This window comes from Schistocerca piceifrons, chromosome 11, assembly GCF_021461385.2.
Source record: "Schistocerca piceifrons isolate TAMUIC-IGC-003096 chromosome 11, iqSchPice1.1, whole genome shotgun sequence".
NCBI classification, from domain to species: Eukaryota; Metazoa; Arthropoda; class Insecta; order Orthoptera; family Acrididae; genus Schistocerca; species Schistocerca piceifrons.
In genome coordinates this window covers 156,367,602-156,385,583 of record NC_060148.1, presented here as the reverse complement: position 1 = coordinate 156,385,583, position 17,982 = coordinate 156,367,602, and the positions used below count along the sequence as shown (strand labels likewise).

General features: G+C 40.1%; 1 protein-coding gene across 3 annotated transcripts in view; it reads right to left on the bottom strand.

Moving 5' to 3' along the window:
• Positions 1 to 17,691, bottom strand: part of LOC124720385 (zinc finger protein 43-like) — a 120,668-nt gene extending 102,977 nt beyond the window's left edge. The window contains exons 1-3 of one of the 3 annotated variants that reach the window (XM_047245721.1): positions 17,592 to 17,691; positions 15,878 to 15,966; positions 152 to 214 (exon numbers count right to left, since the gene is read on the bottom strand). In XM_047245721.1, the coding sequence (XP_047101677.1) occupies positions 152 to 214; positions 15,878 to 15,949 (135 nt within the window). In that variant the 5' untranslated portion in view covers positions 15,950 to 15,966; positions 17,592 to 17,691. Of the gene's footprint in view, positions 1 to 151; positions 215 to 15,877; positions 15,967 to 17,591 lie in introns of those variants that run through there. The other 2 variants (XM_047245719.1, XM_047245720.1) reach the window with 2 other exon arrangements.
• Positions 17,692 to 17,982: the final 291 nt, after the last annotated feature.

Sequence of the window (17,982 nt, the reverse complement as noted above, 5' to 3'; positions counted from 1 at the left end):
CATACTGTAATACTGTAACCCTTGTTATCTTTACCCTAAAGTAAAAACAGGACTGCTAAAGTGAATACACACACAATTGATTACCATCTCATTATTTTCACCACAGCTAAACAAGATTACTTCCACGTAGTCATATAAATTCTAAAATTACCTCTTTATTCACACCCTTCTCCAACTCTTCTTTTACATTCATGCTGCATGGATAATCTTGGCCCTGTGGCAAAAATAACAAACTGTAATAAGTACTTTTAAGCAGTCACAGTCCTCCCATATTATATAAAATATATCACACAGATAAACCCCAACCATCACACTACTTTATAACTAAATAGTAGTTATTGTTAAGTGTTCTCTTTTGAGTTCAAAATTCTGAGTGGCGATTTCACTATGGTATACTTCAATGGGAGGCAGCAAAAAATTGTAAGACTGATTAATGACAACGCCTTTGAAAATTCATTATGATCTTTCATTTCAGCCTTCTCCCTATGCTATTGTTTTCAATCATATTTTCTAGCTTCATTATCTACATATGCATATAATGGTAGTGTAATGAAGTAAAATAACACAGCTACTACCTGAAACAATGACTTCAATGTTGTTCATAAAATCAATGTTGTTCATATCAAATTACAATACAGTTTACACCAACCGTGTGGGGGAGCAGAAACTGGACTGTCAAGTGCCACATCACTCATACTACTTTTATGATCAGAATAATAAAATGTCTAGAACAGTTACATCAAAACCTTGTTGCACTGAATGCTTATTTATGATACAATTATTAAATGCACACACCCTACGTTGGCACACTACTTAATACTATTCTAACTTCATGAATTCCTTTTGGTGGGACAAGCACGTTTCTAACAGAACAAAAAGAGAGAGTAGGCTACAGGCTACACCAGTCCTATTCTGTGGATCTGAACTATGGGTTTTACTTGCTAATCTCAAAAGAAGACAAAGTTCTGGAAAGATTATTTATGGAACAGCACCAGCATGTCAAGACTGAAAAACCCATAATGTCAAAGGAAGTGCTGGAATGAGAACAAATGAAACAGTGATAGCATAGGAAGAAAATCATTAAACTGATATTGGGATCTGTTGAGGATGTTAGATAATTAGCAGCCAAAGAATAATTTTTTATTGGAAATCGTCTTACTGATAGAAACAAAGTAGACCACTTAACTTTCAGAAAGAGTATATCGACAAAATAATGAAGCAAAATGGTGTACGCAAAGAAGATGCCTTGAAGAGAGATGCTGGGCAAAAGATAGAAAGACATCTTATTAATTGATTTTTGTATTAATTAACTGCCTACAATAATACTAATATACTAGTACAAATAACGATCATTATGATTTTATTATTATTACTATCTGAGGCATGGCGGGGTACCTCTTTGAATTCCCATCCTGCACCTGGTGATGTCACTTCTTTGGCTTGGAGCTCGGGGTGCCATGGGGCACGATAAGAGCCACGCAGGGTACGTCAACAGTATTTGCCATTCAGCCACAATTGACAGAATGGATGACTAATCGCCCTTCAAAAGTTCTGTCAAGTTAATAATTGCCGGCACATGTGTTAATGAAAGACAGTACATTGGTGTGGTCTTGGCTATCTGTATTTGCTATTTGTTCTTCTCTGTGGAAGTCACATTATGCAACAAGCTTTCTCATCTGAAAAACTGCGCGATTTCAGTTGTGTTGCATGACTTAATACCTTGTGGCATTGCCTTGGAAGGGGTTAGGGCAGTGTCTAGCAACTAGACAAGCTTGTTATTGCTATTCAATTCCCCATGTTTAGCAGTGGATTCGATGATTTGGTAATCCTGAATACTGTTTTAAGCGTGACCATGTTTAGCCTTAGACCGAGTTTATGATGAGAATCATCTGACGAGTCCATTGATCTACCCAACTATCGTGGCCGTGCAGTTGTATTAAGTGAGAATGACAGTGGAATTTAGATGCTCCTTAGTCTGCTCCAGTTTTCTACTGTTGTGGCACACTTTGATTGTTTTGGACTTGGACTCAGGGCATGCTTATCATGCTGTGGCTATTAACATTGCCTCTGTATATCAGCCTCAGGGAATTCACCACTGCCAGCTACCGATAGGCTGCCTTCACTCAAGTTGCGTAAATCACTATTCGAAATTTGTACAAAAATTTTGTACATTTTGATTTTTGGGGGTTTGTTGGGTCGAGTGTCTTTGCTGTACATACTGTCGAGCACTGTTAGAATGGTCACATGCTGATCATCTCTATGTGAATCACACGTCACTTCAGATGTCATCCAGACTTGTGAAAATATAGCCTGTTGGTAAGTAACAGGCACATTTGACACTCAGAGACTGGAACAAGCAAAAGTGTGTAAAACCATCAAGTGTTACTGAGCTCTGAATGTTTTTCGTGTTCGTTCACTGGCCATTTGTGAGGTGGAGAGTGAAAGAAATTTATTCCATCTCTGGGTGAGTTACTGCTTACCAGATTTAATTGTTCAAGTGTTTGTTATTTTAAAGTTGTCATGAAGTGAGCTTTTCTCACCTGTTATTTATTTACTGCTACAAGTAGGTTCTGACTACTAATTACTAGTTCTCCTTTTTAAAGGGTGTTCTTGAGCTGCTATGCATGCACATTCACATACTGAATCACTTAGGGATTTTCTACAGTATGTCTTAATAGAATTTTCACTGTGTCTGAAGCCAGTTATATCGATCGGTGCACGCTCATTCTCTTTTTAATTACTTAACTGCTCACTGGTGCAAGATTTAGAAACTTGCTCTGTCTGTCTGCCTGAAGGTAGCTCTAGAAATCAGTGCACCTGTTTACTTTATTAAATTATCTAGATGCAATTGGAGGTGTATTTTAAGAATTTCCTTTTTCTAGGGGTCCCGAGGCAGCTATAAACTGCTCTGTCTTCCAGTATAGCTATTCAGTTTTAACCTTTGAAATGAGTTATGCTTCTGTGTTGTCTTAAAGAGCCATCTGTTTCCATATAATTATTTGTTGAAGCATTTTCTCATTTGCGGTTTGTGAAGATGGAAATTTTGAATCTAAAATCTAAGAACTGGTGTCAGACACAGATTTTGTCTAACTATTGCCTTATTTAAATTGTCACTAAACTAAGGTGTGTAATGTCTTAAATTTGAAAGTTCGGAGTGGTGTTTGTAATCCTGCTAATGTATCTGACTTTAGTTATTATTCTTAAATAAAAACATTTTAATAAACAATGGAGACTCATGTGAACCCCAATCCATCTAGTCGTTCCACTTAATTTCCCCTTGTCCTGCTGGATGTTTGGTTGGTAACAGGCAATGGTTATTTTCCTGGAAGTAAAGGGGGAAGGTGTCATACTGTCATTCACCACGAGGTGTGTGGTTGCAGGTATCCACTGCGGAACATGGGGTCCCACAACTGTCCCAGTTTGTCCTCATTGAAAAATCAACAGTTTATCTACGAATTAAAAGTTTGTCAGCTTCCATGTAAGGGCGGTGTGCCCAACTTGTGGACGACCCCTTGGTGATTAGTACCAACTGCACCATGGAGGTACATGTTGCACTAGCTGCCTGAGCTCTGGCCATGACAATCTTGTGTCAGAATATAGTGTGTTTAGAAAGTAGTCAGCCCCATCATAAGCAAATACATATAATTCAGGCACAATTGATCCATTGGGATAATCACTTGTGCGGTATTGCACAATGTAATCTCTATTCTGAGCATATTACATTAGCTCTGCAGTTACAGGGACAGCTGCCTTTATTTAGACAAATTAGGAGCAATAGGTCGTGAACAAGATTCTCCCACCGACATATAGCTGCTGGAAGTAGTAGGAATGCTACGGACACCTATAAGGACCTCAGGAGAATTAATTTGGGAAATTACCATACCAAATAATGTTACTGCTGCAAGCTATAATGGAACTTTCAATGTAGAATTTAAAGACAGGTAAAATCCATCGTATGGATCATGGTCAAATTTATGTTTCATGCTGACACTTTGGTCATCACTGACAATGTTGTTGTTCAGACGCTGTACCCCCTGTGTTAAGCCATGTTTTCAATCGAATTTTACATGAAAGTGCAACATCAAGGCAGTTGTAAAAATCAATTATTGGCCTGAAATTGTCACCTCATATTAAGAGGCTACTCAGGCATAAACATTTTTGGCTGTTGCAGTTTCCTCATGAACCTTTTCCTAGGTTCATAGATGAATGCATATGACCATTCCATACCTGGAATTGCAAGTCACAGAGATACAAATACTCAATAATATATTACAGAAAATGTGGCCACAGGACTGTTCATGGATTACCTTCGCTAATAAATGCACATCTTTTACTGAATTAGAGGCTTTGGTGTCTGCTATTGAAGTCTGAGTTTTGCAGACCAGCAGTGATGGGGGTTTAAGTGCCATTATCAGGATGGGGATTGAGATTCCAAGTAAGTTAAAAGGGGACCACCCATAAGGAAAAAGTGTATGATGTGTTTCCAGTGTAACAAAGATTGGCATTTTGTATGGCGATGTCTGGTGACATGGAAGGAGAATCAAACAGCCGACATCACACAGAATGGAAGAGGCACGGCAGTGTTTTACTGCCTAAGGGCTGGATCTGTGCCAAGTCCGAGGTATGGGAACCCCTGCCTTATTTTTGGGTACAACTTAACCAGGAACGAATGTGCACCCCCCCCCCCCCCTCAACTCTGGTAGTTCAGTTTCTCGTTTAGATTATCTGTGGCATTTGAAGTTCCGCCATACCTGTCAATCGCCTTGTTTGCATCCGTCCTCCCAATGTTGAGCTCTCACTGGGCACACGTTGCCTCTGGTTGGCAAAACTGAGTATTGGAAAATTTTCTTGGCCTGTGAAGTGGATAGTAAGTAAAAATCTTTCAGTGAACTTAATTTTGCACTGTGTTTTTGTAAGTGGTAGTGGGTTTGTGCTAGTTTGTCAAGGCAGGGTTGTTTATTTTAAATTTAACCCAGCTGAAACATTCACATTGTGCTCCTGTCAGGTTGCCACAGGAATTCATAGTGTGTTACTGCAATGTTTGCCATTTCAGCTCAGTCACCTTCATCCAGTAGAGGTGATGCTGGTACTGGAAGTTTTTGATCGGTTACCACAGATGTTAACTAACAGATTGGACATCACTGATAAAATCCAGTACAAGATTTGCCTTACAAATGACATTCCAGAGAGGTTTTCTCCATCCCTCAACTTCAGCCTATGCTTCTACCATATTCTCAGTATCTATGGGCAGCGGTGGGGTGTTTCATCCTGTTGTGGGTTATCGTGCAGTTAATGAGAACGCAGTTTTGGAATCTGTGCCACTTCCCAATCTGCATAATCGTTTACTTGGTTCAGTCAGGCTCAGTATTTTGCTGTCCTGGATCTCAATCTCGCATATTATCAGATCATGTTAACAGAGGATTTCAACTATATTACTGCCTGCTGTACAGATTGGAACCTCCACAATTTTAACAGGGTGCCCTTTGGTTTTCCAACAGGAGTTACCATTATGTCTTGCCTTCTAGATTGTGTTTTTGGTGATTTCACATTCAAGTGTGTCTCTAATTACCTAGATGGCATGGTTGTATACAGTTCTAGTGTCTGAAAACCTGCAACATCTTGAGGCAGTTCTGGTTTACCAGAGGGAGGTGGGACTTACTGTGAAGCCATCTAAAATGACACTGGCACATAGGTTTCATCCTTGGGACATCTTAGTTTCACTGATTGGATTGAAATTGACCAGGAGCATACTAGTGATTTGCGAAAATTTCCAGCTCCTAGAAATAAGAAAGCTGTGGCACGGTTCATAGGCATGACAAATTTTTTCGAAAGTCTGTGCCGAATTTTATTAAATTAGTGGGGTGCCTTAACGATTTAAGAAATTTCACATGGGATGAAAGTCATCCAGAATCTTCTGAAGCCATTAAGGTGGTGCTTAGTAACCCACTAGTATTAGACATACCAAATTTTGAGGTCATGTTCTTCTTGCAGACAGACACCTAATTCTTCTGGAGTAGAAAGTGGTAGCTGTCCTCCTACAGGAACAGAATGGCAGGGGAGGTGTTGCATGTTGATGCCCTATAGCAATGCACCTTGGGAACTTTCACCTGCGGAGATGAAATATTCTATGTATGAATGGGAAGCCTTGGTGGTTATGTTTGCCCTTAAGAAATTCAGATTTTATTTTGAACACCAGGAATTTTGTTTAGAGACTGACAATCAAGCTCTTAGTTAGGTTTTGGCTCATTATTTCCATAATAACCTCTTAGGCATTTATAAAACTGTTGTCAAGATCAGACGACACATCACCTGGTCCTCCCTGTATAAGCAAGCCTGGAGGTTGGTGGGGTCAAGATCACTCAACATGTCACCTGGTCCTCCCTGAATAAGGCTGTCCAGAGGTTGGTGGAGGAGTGTGAGAGCCGTAAGGGAGCTGAGCCGAACTTGAATTCCCTTAAGTGGCTTTTAGAGCCTACCTGTTAGGAATGCCTGATGGATTAACTCTGTATGGATTATATAGGTCCACTTCATCAAGTGTGTGTGTGTGTATTAGGCACCTACTAGTTATCATGGATGACTTTTCTCGTTTTTTTGACACATTCCGAGCAGAGAAATGACATTCCTGGTAGCTGGCCAGCATTTGTTATGAATTTTTTCTGTTTCCAGGCCACCGAGGTTGCTTGATAGCTTCTGTTTCCCAGCTATTTGTGAGGTTCTGCTTTGACAATGGAATTAAAGATGTGACCACAAATCCTTTTACCAGCAGACTTTGCTGACCAGGTGAACTGCAAGTTGAAGGCTGTGCTTATCTTTCACAACAAGGCTCAGACAAAGTGGCTCAATTTTATCTTTAACAATGCACAACCCAAGTCCCTGGAGGCTGCTCCAGTATCCCTTATGTTAGCACATCCAGTCAATTTTCCTCTTGTCAACCTGTAGTCAATCAATGATTTGCTTCAAGAACAAGTCACCCTAGCAGTAACACAGCACAACTGGAGCCAGGCTAGACATAATACCAAAATTACCTGTCACAGGTTATCCATCTGTTAGTAAGGGGCTAAACGGTTCATTGGAAAGGCTGGGGACACAGTGTTAGTCCGAAACCCTAATATTGCTGAAAAGGGGGAGTTAGGGTTCGATAGCAAGCTAGCTCCTCAGTTGTAGGGACCCTGTTAGATTGTCAGGGTGGTGAGTTCGGCAAACCTCCTGGTTCTGAATTTATGGACGAGTAAAGCCTCACACATGCACATTACTCATATCAAGGAGACGCATATGTAAAGGGCTCCTTAATGGTGGGGACGGGGGATTTTGGTTTGGTGGAGGAGGCTGAACCATGGTGGGCTCCCTCTTCGAATTCTCACAGCTCAGAGCTCGTGGCACCAGTGGGCATTGTGGAGCAACAATGGGTGTAGAGGAACAGCAGTGGATCTCACGGGCAGTCGGTGTCTTAAAGCTGGACTAGAGGGTGAGTCATGCAGGGCTCGTGGGCAGCATGTACTGTTTAGCCGAACTTTATGTGGCAGTATCATTATACCATCACAATCATTACAATAATACAACCTTCTTTCAATAATGGTAACTGCCATAGGCTGATCAGCCCAAGATTATCATCACTCATCTAAAAGCTGGTATGTACACCTCTGGCACAGACAACAGTAGGGAGACATAGTGGCACAGAAGCAATGAGGCCTTCATAGATCACTGGAGGAAGTTGGAACCATATTTATACTATCAGGCCACTTCATTCCCATAAATTCTGGAAGGGGGGATGATCTCTGACGTTATGTTAAATCACATCCCAGATCTGTTCAACCAGGTTCACGGCTGGCGAGTTGGGTGGCCAACACATCAATTGGAACTCACCACTGTGTTCCTGAAACCACTCAATCACACTCCTGGCCTTGTGAAATGGTGCATTGTTTTCATGAAAAATGCCACACTCAATGCAAATACTTTCAGAAAAGACTTCCTGACACTAAACGTTTACTCAATGGGAAACATGATCGTCACGAAGGAGTGGACGTAACATGAACCATGGACCGTGGCACTGGTAGCGAGGCTTGCGTGCCTCAGCAATACAGATAGTCGTTCCGTAGGTGCAACCCCAATGGAGGGGTATCTGTTGTGGGGCCAGACAAACATGTGGTCCCTTAAGAGGGCAGCAGTCTTTTCAGTAGTTGCAGGGGCAACAGTCAGGATGAATGACTGATCTGGTCTTGTAACATTAACCAAAACAGCCTTGCTGTGCTGGTACTGTAAATGGATGAAAGCAAGGGGAAACTATAGCCGTAATTTTTCACGAGGGGATGCAACTTTACTGTCCATTAAATGATGATGGTGTCCTCTTGGGTAAAATATTCCGGAAGTCAAATAGTCCCCCATTCAGATCTCCAGGATGACATCGTTATCAGGGGACAGAAAACTTATGTTCTACAAATTGGAACATGGAATGTCAGACCCTTTAATCAGGCAGGCTGGTTAGAAAATTTAAAAAGGGAAATGGATAGGATAAAGATAAATATGGTGGGAATTGGTTAAGTTTGATGGCATGAGGAATAAGACTTCTGGTCAGATGAATACAGGATTATAAATACAAAATCATATAAGGGTAATGGAGGAGTAGGTTTAAAAATGAATAAAAAACAGGAGTGTGGGTAAGCTACTATGAACAGCATAGTGAATGCAGTATTGTAGCCAAGATACACACAAAGCCCACACTTACCACAGTAGTACAAGTTCATATGCCAACTAGGTCCCCAGATGATGAAGAGATTAAAGAAATGTATGATGAGATAAAAGAAATTATTCAGATAACGAAGGGAGACGAAAATTTAATAGACATAGGGGATTGGAATTCAATAGTAGGAAAAGGAAGAGAAGGAAAAGGAGGAGGTGAATATGGAATGTGGGTAAGGAATGAAAGAAGAAGCCGTCTGGTAGAATTTTGCATAGAGCACAACTTCATCATACACTATGTGCTGAAAAGCTTTGGGCCACTCCCAAACACTTACTTTTTCATATTTGGTGCGTTGTGCTGCCACCTACTCCATATCAGAGACCTCAGTAGTCATTATACATCGTGAGAGAGCAAAATGGGGTGCTCCGCGGAGCTCATTGACTTTGAATGTGGTCAGGTGATAGGGTGTCATTGGTGTCACATGTCTGTATGCGAGCTTTCCACACTCCTGAACATTCCTACGTCCACTGTTTCTGATGAGATAGTGAAGTGGAAGCATGAAGGGACACATGCAGCATAAAAGCATACAGGCCAATCTTGTCTGCTGACTGAAAGATACCGCCGACATTTGGAGAAGGTTGCAATGTGTAATAAGCAGATATCTATCCAGACCTGAAAGAACTGCAAAAAGGTAGGAATTGTAAGAGATGGGATCTGGATAAAGTGAAAGGATCAGAGATTGTAGAGTGTTTCAGAAAGCACTAGGGAACCATTGACAAGGACATGGGTAAGAGATACAGGGTAGCTTTGAGAGATATCTAGTGAAAGTAGCAGAGGATCAAGTAGGTAAAAAGATGAGGCTAGTAGAAATCCTTGGGTGACAGAGGAGATACTGAATTTAATAGATGAATGGTGAAAATATAAAAATGCAGTAAATGAAGCAGGCTGAAAGGAATACAAACGTCTCAAAAATGAGATCGACAGGAAGTGCAGAATGGCTCAGCAGGGATGGTAACAGGACAAATTTAAGGATGTAGAGGCATATATGACTAGGGGCAAGACAAACACTGCCTACTGGAATACTGAAGAGACCTACAGAGGGTCTATACAAAGGCGATGCACTTGCGGGCAATATTTTGAAAATGGAAGAGAACGTAGATGAGGATGAAATGGGAGATACGATACTGCGTGAAGAATTTGACAGTGCTGAAAGACATAAGTTGAAACGAGGCCCTGGGAGGAGACAACATCCATTAAAACTACTGATAGCCTTGGGACAGCCAGCCTTGAAAAAACTCTGCCATCTGGTCAGAAAAATGTATGAGACAGGCAAAATACCCCCAAACTTCAAGAAGAATATAATAATTGCAATTCCAAAGAAAGCAAATGTTGACAGGCATGAAAATTACCGATGTATCAGTTTAATAAGTCATGGCTGTAGAATACTAACATGAATTCTGTACAGTCGAATGGAAAAACTGGTAGGTGCTGACCTCAGGGAAGATTAGTTTCAATTCCGTAGAAACGTTGGAACACGTGAGGCAATACCGCCCCTATGATTTATCTTAGATGATAGATGAAGGAAAGGCAAACCTACATTTCTAGTATTTGTAAACTTAAAGAAGCTTTCAACAATGTTGACTGGCATACTCTCAATTCTGAAGGTGGCAGTCGTCAAATGCAGGGAGTGAAAGGCTGTTTACAATTTGTACAGAAACCAGATGGCAGTTATAAAAGGGGAGGAGCGAAAGGGAAGCAGTGGTTGGGAAGGGAGTGAGACAGGGTTTTAGCCTATCCCTGGTGTCGCTCAGTCTGCATATTGAGCAAGCAATAAAGGGAACAAATGAAAAATTTTGAGTAGGAATTAAAATCCAGGGAGGAGAAATAAAAACTTTGAGGTTAGTCAATGAGATTGTAATTCTGTCAGAGACAGTAAAGGGCCTGGAAGATCAGTTGAACAGAATGGACAGCACATTCAAAGAGGGATATAAGACGAACATCAACAAAAGCAAAACAAGAATAATGGAATGTAGTCGAATTAAATTGGGCGATGATGACAGAATTACTTTATGAAATAAGACAATTAAGGTAATAGATAAGTTTTGCTATTTGGGGAGCAAAATAACTGACGAAGGTTGAAGTAGAGAGAATATAAAATGTAGTCTGGCAGTGCCAAGGACAGCATTTCTGAAGAAGAGAAATTTGTTCACATTGAGTATACATTTAAGTGTCAGGAAGTCTTTTCAGAAAGTATTTGCATTGAGTGTATCCATGTATGGAAGTGAAACATGGACGATAAATAGTTTAGACAAGAAGAGAACAGAAGCTTTCGAAATGTGGTGCTACAGAAGAATGCTGAAGATTAGATGGGTAGATTATGTGACTAATGAGGAGATACTGAATAGAATTGGGGAGAAGAGGAATTTGTGGCACAACTTAACTATAGGGTGGCGTACAAAATGTGTTACCAATTGTTTCTTTTACAATTTGCACCACACATTAGATACTCCACTGGGATCTCTACAGCAGTACCAGCAGAGCTTGGAAAAACAAATGAGTTACGAAATGACATGTAATTCACGATACTGCCACTAGGAGACTAGTAACCAGCAATGGCTGACAATGGAAGACTGACAACACAGCAACGATCGGCAATTGTGTTACTTTTTCATGAAACGAAAAGCCTTGTTGTGACTCACAGGCACTTTCGACAACAGTTTAACACACGATGGGTCTCTTGCAAGAAGACCATTCACGGGTTGTACGATAAATTTGTACAGGAAGGAACAGTATTGGAATCGAAGCGACCTCGGTCTAAGCCTGTTTGTTCGCCAGAGAATATTTAAGCAGTACGAGTTGCTGTACAGAGAAGTCCCGGGAAATTGTGTAGAAAGGCAGCAGTGCAACTGGGAATACCCAGTCGCTCCATTCAATGCATTCTTAAAAGTGGCCTCCACATGTACCCATACAAGATGACCTGTGCACAGAAGCTCACTGAAGAACACAAGCAGCAGAGACTACTGTTTGCTCAGTGGGTGGAGGATAGGGAAGAAACTCTCAACAACGTTTGGTTTTCAGATGAGGCGCATTTTCATTTAGATGGTGTGGTTAACAAACAAAATGTACACTTTTGGGCCACTGAAAACCCACAAGTGCTTCACGAATGACATTATGCTCCGAGGATTACAGCGTGGGCAGCAATTTCCAGTCACGGACTTACTGGACCCTTTTTCTTTGAAGAAACTGAACAGCGAACGTTATTTGAGCATGCTTCGCAATAGATTCATTCCACAGCATCTTGCTACTGCCTTGCCCTTCAACACACAGTGATTCATGCTAGATGGAGCAAGGCCACATACTGCAAACACTGTGTTGGAGTTTTTACACAAGCATTTCGACATGCGGATCATTTCACTCAGGTTTCCAGGTTGCTTCAATGATGGACAAAATTGGCCCCCCAATAGTCCAGACCTCAATCCATGTGACTCTTTTCTTTGAAGGTACCTAAAGGAAAAAAATTTCCTGAAATGTCCACGTGATTTAATGGAGCTCAGAAGACTTATTCTTTAAGCTTTCAGTGAAATTAGGGAAGACATGTGCTGTAGGGTACTCACTAACTTCAGCGTTCCTTTGAAGAAAGTTGGGAAACAAAATGGTGGGCATATTGAGCATGTACTGAGTTAGAACAAATCTCCATGGATGGCTCTTCATTATAGCATATGTTCCTTTCGGATTGTATTGACAATAAAGTTTATATTCAAAAACAAAATGGTAACACATTTCGTGCGACACCCTATAGAAGAAGGGACTGGTTGGTAGGACAGGTTCTGAGCCATCAAGGGATCATCGATTTTGTATTGGAGGGAAGGGTGGAGGGTGAAAATCAGAGGGAGACCACGACATGAATACACTAAACAGATTCAGGATGATGTGGGTTGCAGTAGTTACTCGGGGATGAAGAAGCTTGCACAGGATAGAGTGGCATGGAGAGATGCATCAATCCAGTCTTGCCACTGAAGAGCACAACAACAATAGAAGGGGTGGATGTGCTTTGCAACCAGTTTACAATACTTCTTTTGTGACACAGTGCCTCACACAAGCTCCACTGGACCCATGGGTGCCCACATAGTTGTTTCCCAGAGTATAATGGAGGCCCCTACAGTACAGGAGTCAAGAGGCTCTTCCCCTTGTGGGTGACGGAAATGCACCCTCCCAAAGGCACGATGAAGGTATCAGGATTCATCAGACCACGCAGTGCTCGGCCATTGTGCCAACATCCAGCGCCAATAGTTACATACCTATTTCAGTTGTTGTCGATGTCATGGCGTGGGTCATCAGCGGCACAGACTCATCATTAGGAGTGTTTGGAGCATTGTGCATTCAGACACAATTGTACTCTGCCCAGCATTAATGTCTGATGTTAGTTACACCACAGTTTGTTGCCTGTCTTGTTTTACCAGTCTGCCTAGCCTATGATGTCTACCATCTGTGATGAGGAGTACTTGCCCAACCCCATAACGTCTGGCCATGGTCTCACCTTTGTTTTGCCATGTGTTGAAGACAACTGCCATAGTACTACTTCAACACCCAGCAAGCTGTGCAGCTTCCATAACGTTCATACCAAGCCTTCAGGCCATCAAAATCTGCTCTTGGTCAAACTCAGATTGTGCGCATTTCCTATTTTACAACAAGACAAGATGCTCACTGATACTCCATGCAAGACAAGGTGAGATGCTATTGCCTGGATGAGTTTATACTGACAGTAGATCAGTGATCATAATGTCTTGGCTGCTGTGTATATGGATTTAGTATTATGACTTCCAAGTGGATGCTGGACAATGCCAAGGGAACCATTCTGCAACATTTGAGGCAACTGTAAAATGCATCAATTTATTACAAGGGTGTGCCAGAAAATAATGCCTCCAAAATTTTGATTCTGTTCTTAATATCAGTTGTCATGCATATGACACTGTTGATGTTACCACTTTGCTGACACAGTATGCAGCACCCTCCTGATGAACAGTTCTGAACTGCAGGGTGTGTGTTATTTAACTGTGTCAGCATGTGAGAAAACCCTCAGACAACAGAGCACCAATTCAAATAGTTCATACACATGTGGAGCACCCTCTCCTTCAGCATGACAATGCCAGACCATACACAACTTTCTTTTCTTTTGCACCTGCAACAGTCTGACGCCTTTGATTCATTATTATTGATCATCCTCCATACTGACCCGGTTTGAGCCAATGAATTTTCAACTGTTTGCAAAACTTAAAGAATGCCTTCAGGGACTCAACTTTGATAGTGATGAATTAGTGTAAGCGTAGGTGAGGCTGTGGGTCTGCCAACGAAGTCAAGCATTCTACAGTGACGACACCAACAACCTGGTGTCTCACTGGGAGAAGGGTGTTCAGTGCCAAGGTGACCATGTTTGAAATAAATATACAAGCACGAAGAATAAATATGTTAAATATTAAGTTTGTTTTAATTAAAATGCTTCAATAATTTCCGAATAGAAATTTTGTGTCATTACTTTCCAGCATGTGCTCATGCCCAAAATATACGCCAATTAAAAATTAACATTTAATTAATTTGGCAAATAAGATGGCTTTCAACTGATACAATGTTAAGGTCATAGGGAAGTTCAGTTCATTGACTAACACAGCACACAGAGTATGAGAAGACTTCTTGTAGGTAAAAAGTTACGTTATGGGCACCATTTGGATGTTTTGGTTAACATTAGGCTGTGCTACTGATCAATTTGTTACCATATCCTTTACTTGGCTTTCACATTTCTAGACTTTGTCAGCTCACTGCCACACTGCCACTTTTGAACATAGGCTAAGCCTTGAGATGCACTATGAATCAGACTCCCACTACAACCAATGTTACAAGGGGGGGGGGGGGGGTCTAGAACCACATTTTAACGTTGTAGCCTTTGAATAGTTCTCCAGTTTAGGTCCAAAGTCAATGGATCTTCAAACTGCTTTTCATTTACATGATGTGTGTTGTGCATACATATCATCCTGAATGCCAAACCATCTTTACATCAGGGTTCAAAGCCAAAGCCTGAACTGTGTTGGGTCTGACCACTCTTTTACTGTATTTAATAAAATTTAGTATATTTATTTTCCTATCATTTCCTCACAGTGATTGTTTAGGATTACTGTTGTGATAATGCTTGTCAAATGAATTGCAAGCTGTTCACATAGTTTGTATAATATATATTGAAGTACACACATATATTCAAATGCAAATGCTGCATTAATGCTATCCCAGTACTTCTGCAGTTGCACTCAAGATGTATGTTGAAACAGATTTTTTCAGCACAGATAGTTCACAAGTAGTTTGCGTGATTGTGTCAGTGCGCTCAATTCTCATTTGCAGGATAAAAATACTAGTGGCACCAAGTGAATTTGTTTGCTGCTGATAGGTGAATACCCTACAACTGGTTGCACTACATCAGATTTCAAGTGACATGTATATGTAAGATTATTTACACCAGTAACTGTATCATTGTGACAGTTTCACAAACAATATGAGTAACAATGTGCAGCAAATGCAGAAAGTGGTTATGGACAAACCTGTCAATATTTAATGTGTAGCCCCATGGCTTCATCAAAACTTTGCTGCCAACATACAAATTCATTCTGCCGTGTAACAATTTATGCTTCCATGTGATATTTGTCTGAAATTTAACTTTACTGCTGAGAGTTCTACTTACATATGGTTCACATATTCAAAGTAAACAATTCTCATTCCATACCACGATACACTGCAATAATGCATTAACTGCAGCCATACTATTTATAAATTTAATGGCACTGCTAAGGTTCACTACAGTCATAATCATTCTTAAGTTGCACATTAAGCTTGTCATTCAAAAGAAGTGTATCAGAGCAGAATATACCCACTTTATGGCAACCAGTTTATCAGTATAATTGGGTTGTGCATTAAAAAAGTTTTGCATGTTTACTAAACATTAAATTGAAACTCTTGCTCAATTCTATGTGAGGTTTAATACAAGGCTTATTTCAATGCACTGTGCAAAATGTCATATTTAAGACAGTAAGTTCATCAGTTTAGTAAACCGAATTATTCATGTTTCCAGCTGTATGACATCAATTGTATGTATTCACGCATCACACTGCACACAGAAATTAATGAAACCCTGTTAAGAAATACAAGTAAGCCACTTACTATGAAGTGTAACTCAGTTTGTACTTCATCAGTTTCATCTTTTTTTATCCACTTAGTTGGCCCCTGGTCCATCGCTTCAGTTCTACAGTCTGAAAAGAAAAAGCAATCAGATAAGAAAAGTTTTTGGCCCACTCAGTTTCTGTTTTTACCATGAGGTATAGCTCAAAGGCAGTATTGTCACTCATATATTGCGTGCAGTAAATGGGTGATTACACAGGAAACAGATGCAAAGTGGCTGAGGAAGTGTGTGTTCATTGATATAAACTCATTCACATTTTGCAGGTCATGAAGAGTGAGAACAATCATAAAATAACACGCAATGGAAACTGAGCATTTAAATTTGCTACTGCTTCTTTGTAACACTGGCTCATGGATACCATCCTGTTGTGACAATTATGGAAGATGTGTAATTTTGTGTACATGCATTAACTTCACCATTACAGACAATCACAGTAGTCAATAGATTGCAGCGATATTACTTAATAACATCAAATATTTCATTCTATACTTGGTTCATTGTGTTAATTTCAGTGTGATAGGGACATGAAGAAAATCCGGATATACATATTGTTTATCAGTGAATATGCATTTTCAACGTCGGCATTACCTTGAAACTTACTTCATCTGTATTCATTCACGGATGTATGCTCAATTTACAGGAAGCGTCATCATTTTAGAATCTTTACCTGCTATTAAAGGAAACCAATACCTGCATTGTAGACTGCACTTTGCAACGCGGAAGTTCTCATTCTTATTACCATCAACATTAAACATTGGTTAGCATTTTCTAACAAAACTGATTTACTGAAACGACTTCATACTAACTGTAAATATGATGAATGATCTATTGAGTTCTGATGACATGTAATGCTTTACGTTAGGCAGATTATAGTTAATCTGTACCTTGTATCTCGCCAGTTCGTAAATGATGTTGCAGTACTCTTATACAGAACTCCATTAAAACCCACACACTACAACAAACTGGTATTTACATATGATTACACGAATACTAACGACACGAATAATCAAAGCACAGTGAAAACTAACAAAATGCAACAGAATTGCAGCATTTCCTTTCATGCGAACATACTCAAACCATGAAATGATGTAGTAACTGTGGGCACTTTAAAAAATGCTTACGTTAGCCCTAAGATCTGGAGCCGCTTTATGTCTACATCACATCACAGAAAATTATCATCACAATCATTATTACTGCTAAGTAAGTCAAAATAACCGTACTAACCTTTGAATTTCACTGTCCGCCTTTTCTCGTTAGCCACGAAGTATATGAGGAGATTACTTCGTAGACAAACTGCTCCTGACAGCACGTCACACACTCAGCCGTTTCTTTTACGAAGATACACGTAGCGATTTTAACGGTCAGGCCAAAAACAAGCACTAACAACTCAGGTATTTAGTTGTTACGAACATAACCTAAAAAATTACAACATTCACACACCGTCACCAAGCACACTATAGGTGATGTGATCACAATTTAATACAGAATAAAATCTCATCCTTATGTACCCATTAAAAATTAAAACATAAAAAAGACAGCAGCCTCAAACAGCAGAGTCCACAAGATATTCGCGAACTATTATGCTCATCAAACTCAACTGTTACTGTGATAGAAATTAAGTACCATGTTAATTTACTTCCGAAACACATTTCTTCACTTATTCTTGTTTGCAGTTTATAAACGTTTATAAATTACCTGGAGAATATCACACACAAATTTCCACAACACCACGAGGTTGCTGCTGACTACACAGTACTGAGTACACGAAGGGTGATGGTATCGCAGAACCAGCAGATGCATTCAAAACCAGTGTGAATCTTGTGGCCAACAGCAGAATTTTACGTCTTTTTCAGTGAGTGTTACGAGATATGTAATTAACAGTTTTTTCTGTATTTTCTATAGTATTGGCGTGCATTAGTGTGAAATAGACTTGATAAATTGAAGGTTTCAGTTTTTATTTGCGTTTGAATAGGAAAAGCGAAGGACAGCTTCGCGTGTACGCAAACGTTTGTTTACATTCTTAAATTACATTGTTAAATGCGCGGGAACATCAATTAAGTAGTGCACAATACTCAGTATTTACGTT